This window comes from Capronia coronata, assembly GCF_000585585.1.
Source record: "Capronia coronata CBS 617.96 chromosome Unknown acBCG-supercont1.1, whole genome shotgun sequence".
Classification (NCBI taxonomy): Eukaryota; Fungi; Ascomycota; class Eurotiomycetes; order Chaetothyriales; family Herpotrichiellaceae; genus Capronia; species Capronia coronata.
This window is the reverse complement of record NW_006912893.1, coordinates 3,789,720-3,804,618: the sequence shown is the minus strand read 5'-3', so window position 1 is coordinate 3,804,618 and position 14,899 is coordinate 3,789,720. Positions and strand designations below refer to the sequence as shown.

The window sequence follows — 14,899 nt, the reverse complement described above, 5'->3', positions numbered from 1 at the left end:
CCATCACGTGACAACGGGTAGAGTCACATGACGCCAATTTAACACGAAGTCGGATAGGAAGATAGAGAGATATAGATATACAGCTGGTTTCATTGTCACTGTCTCGTAAAGAGAAAAGAGACCGTCAATAAGATACTGATAACATGATCGATACAAGTTGCAGTCTAGGAAACCGTAGTACCTGATCCCTGTTCCCCCGGCCGACGAAGTCTCGAGTCAACTCAAGCTAGCGATGGATATCCTGGAGCAATCCCATCATGTATATCCAATTCCACTGCATGCCGCCCATGTTGTTAAATCATTTGCAACTGTCGTTCGCCGGCCTGCCCATCTATCAGTCCACCCAACAGTACCCATCATCATTTCCACTCTTGTTCCTGTTTCCTCTACGCCTTCTCAATCCTGCAGACCAAATCCGACCCGGCAACCGAATCTCCTTCTTTGACCTGGATGCTTCCAACCTTGCCCGAATGCGGTGCACTGATCACCATTTCCATCTTCATGGCACTCAAAACGGCAATCGGGTCACCCTTCTTGACTTCATTCCCTTCCTTGACTCGGACTTCCACCACCACTCCGGCCATCGGGGCACCCACTTGACTGCTATCGCTGGGATCTGCCTTGGGTCGGCTGGTGTTTTCCACCGCAGCCTTGGTGTCGTCGATGGTCACTTGACGGACCTCACCATTCATCTCATAAAACACTTCACGTTGACCCGTGGATTCCGACAGAGGCCCGATGGCCAACAGCTTCAGGATCAACACTTTGCCCTTTTCCAGTTCCACTTCGAATTCCTCGCCAATGTCGGGCTTGTTCAAGAAGTATTTGGTGGCCAACACCGACAGATCACCATACTTGTCCACGAATTTGCGGTAATCCTCAAAGACCTTGGGGTACATGACGTAACTGGCAACATCTGTCTCCGAGACCGTGTTGTACTTCTCCTTGAGTTCCTTCCTGACCTTGGCGAAATCAACCGGTTCCAGGTACAGACCAGGTCGCTTGTCCATCTTCCGGCGACCTCTCAAGGCATCCGTGCGAAGTGGTTCCGGGAACCCTCCATATGGCTGGCCCATGTAGCCTTCGAAGAATTCCAACACCGACTCCGGGAAGTCCAGTTCTTTGGCTTTGGCAATGACATCGTCGTAGTTCAGCTTGTTCGACACCATAAACTGAGCCAGATCACCCACCACCTTGGAAGTGGGCGTGACCTTGACAATGTCGCCCAACAAAGCATTGGCCTGTTCGTACGCCTTCTTGGTCTCGAGCCACTGAGCCCCTAGACCAAGTTGAGATGCTTGAAAGATCAAGTTGGTCAGCTGTCCTCCTGGTATCTCGTGTTCGTACACTTCTGCATCAGGCCCGGTCAAGCCAGCTTCGAAGGGAGAGTAGAGCAATCTTAGTTGAGACCAATACTGGTCAAGAGCTCGCACATTGTGGTCATTCAAGCCAGGATCGTAGGGCGTGCCTTCGAGGGACGCCAGGATGGCGCCAATACTGGGTTGAGAAGTCATGCCAGACATGCTGTCCGTGGCCGCATCGACCGCATCGGCACCAGCTTCGGCGCAAGCAACCATAGATGCCACACCGGTTCCAGCAGAGTCGTGGGTGTGCACATGGATGGGCAGGTCGGGATACTTCTTGCGGATGCTGCCAACCAAAAGACGGGCCGCCTTGGGTTTAAGCACACCGGCCATATCCTTGATTCCCAAGGTATGGGTACCGATTTTGACGATCTTGTCCACCAGTTCCAGATAGTACTCCAAGTTGTACTTCTTCTTCGGATTCTATACAGCTCACACTGTTAGTAAATGCTGCAGTACCGAAAGAACGCAAAACGAGCAAGATGATGAGAAGTGTCCAAGAAATCCAGAAATTCAGAAGTCTTGGGCTGAAGTCCAGCTAAGACCCCGGAACCGACTGAGACGATTCTGATACCTGCTCGAGGTCCTGTTGAGCTCTTCTTGTGATGGGTAGGCGTGGTTGCAATAGTTGCAAAAGATCTCCGTGTAGCAACATTTGTGTCGCTGCCTTTCTGTTGATGAAAATTGGGTGATACAGCAGCTTTGTGTTTGTCAAAGACCGCCACTGCTACCTTTTCTCAAAGCAGCATACGCGAGAGAGTGCCGGCCTTCATACATGAGCAGTACTATGTTCTCTCATGGAGGTCGCCACTCCCACATCTCCACAACAGTCCATCAAAGAGGTTGCCGCGCCTGATATCTTACCAGTACCAGGTTATGAAAGGAGGTGCCCACGGTTCAGAAAGCTGCAGACCAGAAGACGAAAGGACGGACTCCTGGAGGCAAAGTGCAAAAACAAGATGAAATAAAAGGATAAACATACCAACACTAAACACACTAGTCAGCACGAGAAAAGCAACAAGAAGGGTAGACTACTCACTGTCACCAGAATAACAGATGGTTCCCTCGACCACGCCTCCGGCTTCCTGAACAGCCCTCATGCCAACCTCCAGTTGGTCGATGTCGTTGAGGGCATCAAAGACTCGGAAGATATCCATGCCGTTCTTCTTGGCCTGCTTGCAGAAATGGTAGATGGCATTGTCCGGAAGTGATTTGTAGGCCACGCCGTTGGCACCTCGCAGCAACATCTGGAATGGGATGTTGGGTACCAACTTTCTCAACTTCCGCAATCGATCCCAAGGATCTTCGTAGAGGAACCTCATTGCGACATCGAAGGTGGCGCCACCCCAGCATTCCAAGGCGAAGGCGTTGTTGAGCGCATAGCTGGTCTCGCGAGCAATGTTGCAGAAATCGACTGTGCGAACACGCGTGGCCAACAGCGACTGATGTGCATCACGCCAGGTGGTGTCCATGATCAGACAACCCTTGTTCGCCCGGATCGCCTTGGCAAATCCATCGGGACCCTCTTTGTCAATGATGGATTTCCAGCCTTGAGTGCAAGGGACGGTCACATCGATCTCATTGCCCTGGTTGTCGAGCATCTTCGGCATGATGATCTCGCCCTTGAACTTCGACTCGCCAATTTGTCCCTTGATGCTGCTGCCATTGACGGCCAGATCGCCCAGGTATTGAAGCAATTTCTGAGCTCGGTTCTGGCTGCCGATCAACTTGAACAGTTCTGGGGTGTCATCGATGAAGGTGGTCCAGCAAGTTCCCGCAACGAACACAGGATGGGTCAGCAACGACCCCAAGAATGGAATGTTGGTCTTCACACCACGGATGCGGAACTCAACCAGGGCTCGCAGCATCTTACGACGAACAATCTCGTAAGTAGAGCCGTGGCAGGTACACTTGACCAACATGGAATCGTAGTGGGGCGTAATGATAGCACCGGCGAAACCGTTGCCACCGTCAAGTCGGACACCGTTTCCACCGGCGGATCGATAGACTTCGATTTTGCCCGTGTCTGGGGAAAAGTTGTTGGAGGGATCCTCGGTGGTGATACGGCACTGAATGGCGAAGCCCCGAGTGGAGATACGGTCTTGGGTGAGACCCAACTGCTCCAGAGTTGCTCCAGCAGCGATCTGGATCTGAGCCGCGACGATATCAATTCCCGTGATTTCTTCAGTGATGGTGTGTTCGACCTGGATTCGGGGGTTGATTTCAATGAAGTAATACCGGTTGTGTTGGTCCACCAAGAACTCGGCCGTTCCAGCATTGCGGTAGTTGACTGACTTGGCCAGCTTGACTGCGTCATTGAGGATGGCATCCCTGACTTCAGATGGGAGATCTTTGGCCGGGGCGATCTCAACAACTTTCTGATGCCGACGCTGGACACTGCAGTCTCGCTCGTACAGGTGAACCACGTTGCCGTGGTTGTCACCCAGCAACTGCACTTCAATGTGTTTGGGCTTGTCAAGGAAGCGCTCGACGAAGACAGTGCCGTTGCCGAAGGCGGATTTGGCCTCGGAGGTGGCGCGTTGGAACGAGTCCTTCAGACTTTCCTGGTCTCGTACAACTCTCATGCCACGGCCTCCACCTCCGAAAGCGGCTTTGATGATGATGGGAAAGCCGTACTGATCCGTGAAGGCCTTGACATCCTCATATGCCTCTACAGGGCCTTCGGTACCGGGGACGACAGGGACGTCGCATTTCATGGCAAGATTTCTAGCCGAGACCTTGTCACCAAGAGAGTCAATGACCTGATGTGTCGGGCCCACAAAGATAATGCCGGCTTCCTCGACCTTGCGAGCAAACTCGGCGTTCTCAGACAAGAAGCCATAGCCAGGATGGATCATCTGGACGTCATGGGCCAGTGCGATCTTGATGATCTCGTCACCAGCCAGGTAGGCGCCGACCGGGGTATATTGACCGCGTTTGCCAATCATGTAAGCTTCATCCGCCTTTTGTCTGTGCATGCCCAAACGGTCCTCGTAACTGTAGACAGCCACGGTCTGGAGAGAGAGTTCGTGGGCGGTTCGGAAGATTCGAATGGGGATTTCGCCTCGGTTGGCGACGAGGAGCTTCTTGAGCTGCATGATGGTGGAATTGGCCCTCATACGGTCATGGATGGAGTTCTTCAGCTGGTGTCCATCCTCCTGGTCTGGAGTGGCCGTGCCGTGGCTAGCCATGGTGAGGGGTGGGTTGTTGAGCCTCTGCTGCTCGCACAAGCAGCTGTCGGCAAGGGAGCTCCTGACGAGCAGGATTCGGTAGTTGCGACAGAGTCGGAGACAGATAGGGAGAGGAAAAGAGAAAAAGAGGAAAAGAGGACAAGAAGGTCAATATTAATGACTGGTATGGATGAATGGCCGAATTTGGTGCGATGCGGGAAGAAGGAATGGGAAAAGCAACGAGTGGGGAGCTGATCCTCCTGCTGGGCCGACCGGTCGTTCTGGTTTGCTGGTTACTGGTGGTATAATATCATGGTGGGGGGAGGATTGGAGGACTCTTTTGGTGGAATGCAGAGCGATGAGTACAGCGTACTCTACAGATGAATTTGTTGGGTAATAATGTCGACAAAAAGATGAAAGGTACCTGCGGTTGAGATCTCTATTTGGGATCTGTGGTCGACGCCTGGAAGTAGACACCACTGCACCGTGCAGAGGTTGGCAAAGGCAGTGAACGCAGCGCAGGCAAGACAGAGCTGATGACGGAGTGTGGTGTTTTTTCTGGGAGCTGTAGCAGTTAGTGCAGTGTGGTACCTCTCTAGTATGATGGGGAAGCTGATAGGACGATGATAAGGAGCTCTGCGAGATCATATAAGGGACCCTAGCTACTAGTTTATCCGTGGGGTGCTCGGTATTTTCTTATAGGTACCTATGTACGTAATTGTTTAGATACCTCCTAAGGTAAGGTACACAGCTTAGGTACCTAGTAGTACTACGGTACGTCCAGTGATGCCTTCAACTGTGATCGAATTATACCTAGGTCCCTAGGCACCTTTATTATCCTCACCGAGCGACCTTCCATCCACTCCTACATAGATTCATCCATCATGCCATGCCATGCAGTGTCTGTACTCATCAACATGACTTCAGGCTGCCCCCAGGGATACTGCTATCGTCGACGTCACTGACTCAACGACCTATCCCAGCGGCCATCTTTATCGTTCCTGAATGGAAGCATGTGTGGTTGTTCCGTTTGTCGTCTCTCTATCTCGCCATTGTCGTCCCAGCCCTTGTCTATTGGCGACCTTATCCAACCCTGTTTTCTATTAGCCACCAAGTCATTGGCAGGTCCCGGGGTCAGATAGGGTAAAGGACTCCAAAGTTGTATTTTTCATGGCCGTCAATTCACTCGTTCGGGCCTCATTGACAACTTGGTTCTGTTATGTTCCATGCGGGCTCATTTGAAAATACAGTCACAGTCGATCAGCCCATCCAGCCCATCGCCAGGCTGTGCCTCGGCTCTATTTCACTAACTACATCTCACAAGACCACCGGCCTCTAGAGTCCGGGTACATCACCCAGTCGCTTTCCCCCCAAAGCCTCGCGTCAAAAGACTCCGACAGCAAGGGTCCGGGGAGACTGACTATCAGCCCCGTAGTCTTCGCCGTTTATTCCCTACTACACGATACTGGACATGCTTTTACATGGCGCCTCCACCCGCCTCAACTCCGTCCGTTCCCCGGAAATACCCGAGCTGACATGTCCCCGCGAGACCCCCTTTTGATCTGATCGTTAAAAGGCCCGAGGAAACCCGCTGGGTTGTGGGGTGATGCCATTCGTGTGTCCGTAGCCCGTGGGTGTCGGGACCATTGGCGCAGGCCCTTGTGTCAGCATCAGTCGGCTTCCAATGATGGGAGTGTTATCATCCGTCTTCTGCTGGCTGGTCTCCTTGGCCTTGCGTTCTTCGTTGTCTTTGCGTAACTGCTCGATCGTCGCGGCCTGCTGGCTCATGTAGTTGATCATGAATGGCATGGTGAAGTCGTTGAGGCCATGACGCCACGAAATCTCCATCACCGTATGCAACGGGATCAGGTCATAGCAGGCATATAGCATGCCCACATAGCATTCGCGGCTACCGATGTCGACAAACTGCACCTCGCGTTAGCACAAATCCAGACTCGACCAGCAATGCGGCGCAACTTACATATCTCAACAGATCCTCCACCACTTCTGGCTTGCCAGACATCGCCGCCGTCTCAATGGCATCGCGGAACAGCTTGTCTTGTTTCGACAGAGCAATGGATTTCTCCCACCGCTTGTTCTTGCGATAGATCTGCGCGGCAATCTGTCGGAAGAACACAAGCTCATGCTTCTCCAGACGCTGAGCCAGTTCAACGGCATCGTAGTTGTCGTAGTTCTCCACCGAATCCCGCAGCGTCTTGTAGTCTTCCTCTTCGATGAGGAGGTCGTGGATCGCCTTGTTCACCACCCGCTTGTTCTGACCCTGTACACTAAGCAGGAACGGTTTGATGATGGGGATGTTGTCCGACTTCTCGAACATCCGGACCACTCGGTTCACATCAATCCGAGGTGTGAGCACCTGCAACAAATCGGTCAACAACAGCGGCTGCTCCTGCAAATAATGGTTGAGAGCCCGGTAGTAGATTTCCAGGTTGGCCACCTTGACAATGATGTCCTTGAATGAATGGTGCTCCCAAGCGTCCGCGGCCCGTTCCATCATCGCCAGTGCTGCGTTGTCCCACTCGTCGTAGTGGCAGTACAGGAAGATGAGCTCAGGCCAGAGATGCGCCTCCTCACAGGCTCGAATCATCTTGGGGATGTTGATTCTCGACCAGAAAAGCTTGAGATGCTCCATCACGCGCTCCGGATGGTATTTGGAAAGGGCAATGCCAAGTTCCGTGAACATGCCCATGTGCGCACGCTCCAGGCCCAAGCCCGCTTCGAGCAACGAGATGAGCTCGTCGAAGTAGCCTGCACGCTCGTACTGCTTGACGAGATCTTGCAACTCGTCCGCATGCACAATGAGGTTGAGACCGCAGATCTGCGCCAGGCGAAATTCTTTCTTTGCAACGCAGGCCTCGTTGACTTGCTTCCACACCTTGACGCTGTTCGCGCGCCGGGCACAATCCACGGCGTTTTGATACTCACCAAGGTGCACCAGAGTCGTAGCCAGTTTTGCCCAGTTGGAAATGTTGGTGTAAAAGATCTTGGCGGCCTGGTGATAGCCTTCCTCATACGCTTTGTCACCACATGCTTCGATGTCGGCCACATTGGGAGACCGCAAGAAATCTTCGAGCTCGGGCAATTGGTCGAGTCGAGCGTAGCAGAACGCGAGTGCAGTGTCGATGGCCGGCTCACGTAGGGTCTTACGTGCCATCTTGAGGAATTTGACAAGTTCCTCGTCTTTTCCTGCATGGGTAGCTGTCTCAATGACCTCATTGTAGTTGCTGGGGTCTTGAGCTTTGATGTACGACTCAATCGCATCGCTGACTCTCAATCCGTCAAGCTGGGCTTTGGCCACCTTGCTCCAGACCTCGGGCAGATCGACATTTTCGGCATATTCTTGAGCACGGTCAATGCTGACAATGTGATCCACGAGGACGTTGGCGGCAGAAAGATGATCATTGACCTTCTTGTAAATCTCGAGAGCCTCCTCATACAACCCCTGTTGGATACACATGTTTGCGATCTCCTCCGTGCTGAACTCGGAGAGTCGTTGGATGTAGTCCATAAGACGCGACTTGTCGGCCTTGGCTGCTGTGAGCATGAGCAAATTCTGTAGACTGGTGTTCTCGCTGAACGGCGAGGGCTCGAGGATGATCTTTTCGAGCAGTTCAATCAATTCAGCCGGGAGATCAGCGTCCAGGAATGCCTTGACTGCAATTGACACCTTGTCAGGTTCTGTCGATTCCGGAACAGCTGTCGCAATGACCTGGTCAATCAGCGATCTGCGATGAGGGTTATTTTCTGAGAGAACAAATCCCCAGATCTCGGGATCCGCGCGTTCCAGGAGGTAGCGGGCTTGAGCTCGGAACATCGAGTTCTCATTGGTGACGTTGATCAACTCCAGATCATTCTGGCCTTTGCGATATGCAATGTAGGCCAGGTTGGGGTCACGCTTCTCACAGTATTTACCAATCGTCAGAGTGTCGTACAGATCGTTCTCCTTGAGGAACTTCTCCGGTTCGGCGTTACTATCGATGTAAATCTTGGCCAGCGCGTTGTAGACCGCGGGCTCCTGAATGCCGTGTGCCAATGTCCGCTCAAGGAAGGGAAGCAAGAGTTTGAGACGGTTCTGGGTCTCCACCTCGCTGACAAGCTCATCCATGGGCACCGATGCAGGGTCAACGGATGTCAGAAGGTTCTTGATGACGGACTCGTCACAATCCAGTGCAAGCAAGGCTCCAACAACAGCCGGAGTGCGGGACGGGTTCACACGTTGAACGTACACCTCAATAGATTTGTACTGTTGATTGCGGTAGAGGTAGTTGACCAGGTCTTTGACGAAATTGAATCGATCACAGACGATGATCAAGGGGAGCTGCTCAGCCAGTCGTGCCTCTATGAGGAAGTTCTTGACCTTTTCCGGGTTATAATGGTTGTTCTCCCGACAGATTCTCTCCACCTCCTGGAACTGCTGCATGGCCACGGCTGCCTCCAGATATTTGAAGACCACATCTGGATCCTCGCTAAGGTTGACAATACTTCCAAGGTAGTAGTAGAGGCCTTCTGCCGTACGATGCTTTTCGAACAAGGCAATCAACCGGCTGGGACCCAACAAATCAGAGAACTTGGTGGCGATTTGGATCGCCGCAGCTAGGTTCTGGCGGATGTTGACCTTGAGCATTTCATCCAAGCAGTCAAGAGACTGCTCGACCGTCATACGCCCAAAGTATTGTTGTAGCCACTCGGGGTTGAGCTTGTCGGTTTGCACGATAATGCGCTTGATGGTCGCTGGATCGTCGGTATTCTCGAGCGCACGTTGAAGGAGGCCAGCCTGTTCGCAGAGACGAGCAATCCTAGGCTTGTCGTAATACGAGAACATTTCATTCCCGAGGATTGCATCGGCGACTTGTGGTGCGTTGAGCAGATTCATCTCCAAGAGGCGCGTCTGCAAATGGCCTTGCTCCGGACGGTTTTCCTTGAGAGCATCGAGAAGGAAGGCAGTTGCTTGCTGGATCATGTTTTGAGACATGAACACATCGACAACTCGGTCAATGTCAATCAAAGGACCACCTTCGTTGTTCGCAAGCTGAGTGGCGAATTCAGCTCCTTTATCGGGATTGGCTCGCACAATGTGTTGCAGCAGAGTCGTGAAATCAGGCTTGTAGTTAACCGATTGTGCGTACGGAAGGATCTCTTCCAATCGTCCGGTCTCTGCCAAAGCTGCCACCACCTTCGGTGGGACATTAGCTTCACGGTAAATTCTCAGAGCAAGCTCCAGGTCGTGCAACCGGACAATGTCACCAAGCTCTTCTGATGACTCCAGTTTGCCCTCGCTCATCCACTTGTCAAGGAGATTCTTTCGATTCTGCGCCAAAACAGGCTTAATGAGTTCCACACTCTCATACTTGTTCAATTTCCCTTTGTCAAGCAGCTTTCCGAAGTACTGAAGAATAACTGAAAGCTGGCCGGGCTGCTGTGGAGCAACTTTGAACCGGTTAATCGTCTCAGGAGTTCTCAGGAAGCCTCTGGGCGAGTCCGCGGCAATCTGGGCAGCTTCGGCGTAGTTTCCCTGAGCAAAGAGGGTTTCGAATTGCTGTTGATAGAGATTATCAGCGCCTGGTAGTCCAGCCCGTGATGCCAGCTTGATCGCGAGAGAGGAATTGGCCGGGTTCTGTAGCAGGTACGGGATAATGGTATTGTCGTCGACACTGACTGAGAGCACCTGGCCTTTCCGGTTGATCCCAACAATGCCAGCTGATTCGGAGTCCGGAACAGTGACAAAGATGGTCTCGCTGGAGATACGGTTCATGAAGATGCACGTGGCGGTTTCCAGGTCGTACAGGTGGATGAACCCATACTTGGTGATCATGTAGATGATACTGTACTTCTTCGAGATTTGCATAGCCACCGGGAAATCATTGACAGCTTCGTCGGGAAAATAGACATCGACTGCTCTCTTGGTGAACCGAGTATTGCTCTCGCTCGGGTCAATCTCCACAACGTGCAGCTTTCCTTGGCCAGCAGCGTTGCGCACAGCAAAGGTGAACAACTTGTGAGGCAGAGGATTCCCCTCCGCATGGAAAGTTCCAAACGCTGCGGCATGTCCTTCAATGTGTTGTGAAATGCCACGGTTACGAGAGTAGAGCTGCATGGTGCCAGCCACTCTGCCTTCTCGCTGCGATATGCCCACAATTACCATCCACTGCTCATCATCGCTCACACGATAATTGATGATCTGACAACCGCTCAAGTTTGGATTTCGTTCGAACAACTTGACAGGAGCCGATTGTGTGGGGTCGAAGACATCCCAATGGTACACCGATGTATCTGTGACCAGACCCAAGCTGCGCTCGCTGTACCATTTCCAGAACACCACGTCATCGCTCATGACCGTGGACTTCAGCTTGGCCTTGGCCGCAAGGTCGAAGACTTGGATTGTTTTGCCTTGTGCCTTGAGAGCGAGGATTTCGCGTGTCCAGTGCATGATCGCGCTGTCGGCGCTGATAGCACGCTTGGTGACTTCATTGTTGTTCTTGAGGTTGACGATTATGACTTGAGGCTTCTCTTGTTCATTAAGTTTCTGTCGTACGCAAACATAGTGGTCGGATTCTAGTGTCTGTAAAGCGTGTCAGACCAGGCCAAAAGGTGGACTGGAGGGGGTATGACTTACACAGGAGTTGAACGATATTGAAGCAGGCTGTTTTGGAAAGTGTCAGTTTGCTGCGCGTTACCCAAGTATGGTGGAGGCAGGCAGACAAGACCACCACCGGAACCTCGAGGACTTTGGGCTTACCGCAATATCAAGGTTCGTCAACTAGAGCACAAGTAGTCAGTACAAGGGCCACGACTGCGAAGAGGTTCATCAACAAACCTGAACCAGTTCAGTGAACTTGATGGGAAGCGCCATGATTGCGACCGGCCCCCCTGCGGCCCCAGGCACTTCCAAATGGGATTGACTGGCTGCTGGACGGCTTCAGGTTGCCAGGAGCAGAAGAGAACGTGGATTGAGGGAGAGACCGTATGAAGGCGAACTCCACAACAACCGCAGTGAGAAAGAAGAAAGGGGACGTGGAACGGATTGAGTGTTGATTATTGTGAGCTCCTGGAGACACCTTTATGAAAGTCAACGAACGGGCCGGGGATTACTCTGTAGCAGTAGTAGTGTCCTTTGGGAGATGCTCCTCAGCTGCCAGTGCAGTGTCGCTGCTTCCGCGCCAAGCGCAATCCAGAGCCACGCCCGCGCTTCCTTCCCTGTTGGGACAAGCGAAAAGGGGAGGATGAGAATCACGTGATCATCAAGTAATCAGCACAATTCAGAGCATGCCCGAAGATCCAATGGCATTGATGGCTGCACATTGTATAGTACGTAGTAGTATAGGTGCTGTGGGCGCTTTGCTGGTTTCGTCATGGTATTTTTCCATGTCCTCTAGGTATCTCTCCAAGAACAGTCCAGTAGCATATCTACCTTAAACATACCTACCTACGAAGTCACTCTCTACCACTCCTATTCTTACGAGGAATGACCCTGCGCCTATCGACAAGAGCTCTGAGTAGGCTTAGATTACCGCCCTCAAGCACTGGAGCCCTCCCATCGCTGCGCCGACCGTATTCCTCGCCAGGACCTGCAGACAAGTCTACTCCTCGTTCTCAGACCCCAAGCAATCACCAGCCTGGTGGCCAGGGTACCCGACTACGGTTTCTCCCCTTCTTACTCCTTTTCCTCCTCAGCAGTGGCAGCTACATTCTCCTTGTCAAGCGAAGAGTAGGCAATCAGGGCACGGTCACGAGCGAGAACCGCAGGAAAGCACACACTGAGAAATAGGCGCAAAGTCGTAGCTGGAAGCGACAATGCCTGCCATCGATCTTACGACGGGCACATCGCCTCTCGTCCAACCAGAGCCGTCTCTTAGTTCTGCCAACACTTTCCCTGTGTTTGACCCTCAAAAGGTCACTGTTGTCTACATCCTAGGGGGTCCCGGATCCGGCAAAGGAACGCAGTCTGCTTATCTGGTTCGAGACTACGGATTCGTCCACCTGTCGGCAGGAGACCTACTGAGGCAAGAACAAGACACCAAAGACAGCAAATACGGACAGCTCATCAAGGACTATATCAAGGATGGGAAGATCGTCCCGATGGAGATCACCGTCAAGCTGCTGGAAAATGCGATGCGCGCGAACCTTGACAGCGATGGAACCGGCAAATTTTTGATTGATGGCTTCCCCCGCAAGATGGACCAAGCAATGTTCTTCGAGCAGTCTGTCTGTCCGTCGAGATGTACGATATTCCTCGATTGTCCAGAGGATGTCATGCGTGAGCGGCTACTGGACAGGGGCAAGACAAGTGGAAGAGCAGATGACAATGAGGAAAGCATAATCAAGAGATTCAAAACCTTTGTCGAGACAAGCATGCCTGTGGTGGATCATTTTGCGGAGGAAGACAAAGTGGTTAGGGTTCCAGCAGTCGGCACGGTGCAAGGGGTGTATGAAGGCGTTGTCGAGGGTCTGGCCAAGAAGGGCATTGCTCCTTCCAAGTGAGAGGAGTCTTCGTGGCTCGCCGTCAGCCTCACGCAAGAACGGAGAGGCCACTCTCCGTCTCAGAGCAAGAGTCTCCTCAAGCAACAGCTACTGTTCTGGATGTGAGCGGTGCACAGAGGACTTAAGAGGTCAACAGCGCTGGCTCTTCTTTTCCCGGCGCGAGTGTTCGTGAAAGGCACCAAGTCTCGAGAAAGACCGCCTAGTAAGATAAAGGCATAGTGCATTGAATTATAATTTTCTGCTGAAGGCTACAATTCTGACAGCCAATTCTTCGACTCCCTTCTTGCGTTCACTCAATCGCTCTCACTTCCGCTTTCGCTCTCTGCCTTTGTTCCGTCAAATCCCTCGAAGTCATCATCTCCAGCTTCCGGGTCGACGCCGTTCTCAGACGGCGGCTGCATAACGAAAGCTTTCAGGCACGTAATACGGTTGCCCGTGTCGTATGAACCAATCACTGTACCTAAGTGTGCAGGCTTTTTCGATTTCGCAGCGGACAGAAGATCGGCCACTGGAAGTCGGAAGACACGGATCGTCCCATCACTGCTTGCCGTCACCATGGCGAGGTCCTGTTGATTTTCCCGCACCGGTGCCAGGAACAGGATCTCGAAGTCTTTGACACGACCGGTGACGCCCGCGGATTTTCCACCCACCGTTGCGCAAAGCGTAGCGCTGGGTATTGTCGGCGCTTCGTCGTTGGTTCCCCCAGTCGAGGTGAGACTGGTCGGGTTGTCGGTGTCGTAGAAAAGGACTCGACCATCCTCTGTCGACACGGCCAGCAAGGCCAATTCCTCATCGGCGGAGACGGGTATAGACACATAGGAAATCTGATGCACCTTGGTCAACGGCTCCGGCAGGACCTTGCACTTGGCCTTGGAATCCTCGCCGAAGACAACAACACCTCTTTCAAAAGCCACGGAAAATTCCGCCCCTACAGGATGCCATCTGATTTTCCTCCCTTCTCCGCTGCTGGCCTTGGCCTCTTTCACACTCTGCAGGATGTCCCGGCCGAAGTTAAGCACCCCAGCCTTTTTCCCAGTCACCAGGTTCCAGAGCCGCATGCATCTCTCACCTCGACCAACACTGAGCATGAGTTTGAGACTGGGATGCACGGCGAAGTCGTTGACCCCAGCAGGCGTTGCCCCAGGTGGTGCGGTATCGCCGCTGGGTTGCCCTTGTACTTTGGGCCGGGGAGCCTTGATCGTTGACACGACCGTGAGATCTTTCAGCCTGGTCACAGCGATGGTGTTGTCCTCTGAGGCGGAAAGCAGTTTGGATCGTGTCGGAAAGTGCAGGGCCGTGATCGTCGAGGAATGGTGTAGGAGCGTACCCAGCTCTCTGTTCCTGGGGTTCTCGGATATGGGATTGTTGCCCAACGACGGCATTGGGAGATTGTTGTCATTGAGAGCCACTGGCGATGCAGAGAGATTGTAGACATTGATCTTCTCATCCGAGCCTCCGGTGGCCAGATAAACGCCTTGGGCTTCCGAAGAATTCGGATCTGGCATAGGGGACAGTGCTAAACATCGCACCGCAGAAGCATGGGCGTTGAACAAGAAAGAATCTGCAAATTGAACGGATGGTGAAGCCTCTGATGATGTGAGATCTGAGATAGATGCGGTAATGCCATGCAGAACCCTTTCATATGAACCGGCAATGATCTGGATGACGGGACCAGCGGTCTTGACATCAATATGTCCATTGGTTTTGGCGACTTTCGAGGCCTCGTTCTTGCCGTCTGCAGTATTTGATGCAGATTTGGCATTGGTGCCGGTGTCTCGCTTTCTTTTTGCCATGATGGACGAGAAGCGAAAGAAAATGCGGCCGACGTTAATGGACAATCCAAGAGAGTGCACAACACTTGGCTTT

The 14,899-nt window shown here is 52.6% G+C and overlaps 4 protein-coding genes across 4 annotated transcripts; 1 reads left to right on the top strand and 3 right to left on the bottom strand.

Moving 5' to 3' along the window:
- Positions 1 to 386: 386 nt before the first annotated feature.
- Positions 387 to 4,555, bottom strand: A1O1_01345 (pyruvate carboxylase; the record flags this gene model as incomplete). The annotated part of the gene is made up of 3 exons (XM_007722258.1): positions 387 to 1,787; positions 2,347 to 2,351; positions 2,404 to 4,555. The coding sequence occupies 3 exons, from the start codon at positions 4,553 to 4,555 to the stop codon at positions 387 to 389; spliced, it is 3,558 nt and encodes a 1,185-aa protein (XP_007720448.1).
- Positions 4,556 to 6,103: 1,548 nt separating this feature from the next.
- A1O1_01344 (clathrin heavy chain) lies at positions 6,104 to 11,405 on the bottom strand (the record flags this gene model as incomplete). The annotated part of the gene is made up of 5 exons (XM_007722257.1): positions 6,104 to 6,460; positions 6,516 to 11,114; positions 11,169 to 11,195; positions 11,292 to 11,312; positions 11,370 to 11,405. 5 exons carry the CDS (start codon positions 11,403 to 11,405, stop codon positions 6,104 to 6,106), a joined length of 5,040 nt encoding a protein of 1,679 aa, XP_007720447.1.
- Positions 11,406 to 12,346: 941 nt separating this feature from the next.
- A1O1_01343 (cytidylate kinase) lies at positions 12,347 to 13,033 on the top strand (the record flags this gene model as incomplete). Its single annotated transcript, XM_007722256.1, has 1 exon — positions 12,347 to 13,033. One exon carries the CDS (start codon positions 12,347 to 12,349, stop codon positions 13,031 to 13,033), a length of 687 nt encoding a protein of 228 aa, XP_007720446.1.
- Positions 13,034 to 13,326: 293 nt separating this feature from the next.
- Positions 13,327 to 14,826, bottom strand: A1O1_01342 (uncharacterized protein; the record flags this gene model as incomplete). The annotated part of the gene is made up of 1 exon (XM_007722255.1): positions 13,327 to 14,826. One exon carries the CDS (start codon positions 14,824 to 14,826, stop codon positions 13,327 to 13,329), a length of 1,500 nt encoding a protein of 499 aa, XP_007720445.1.
- Between the last annotated feature and the right edge of the window lie 73 nt (positions 14,827 to 14,899).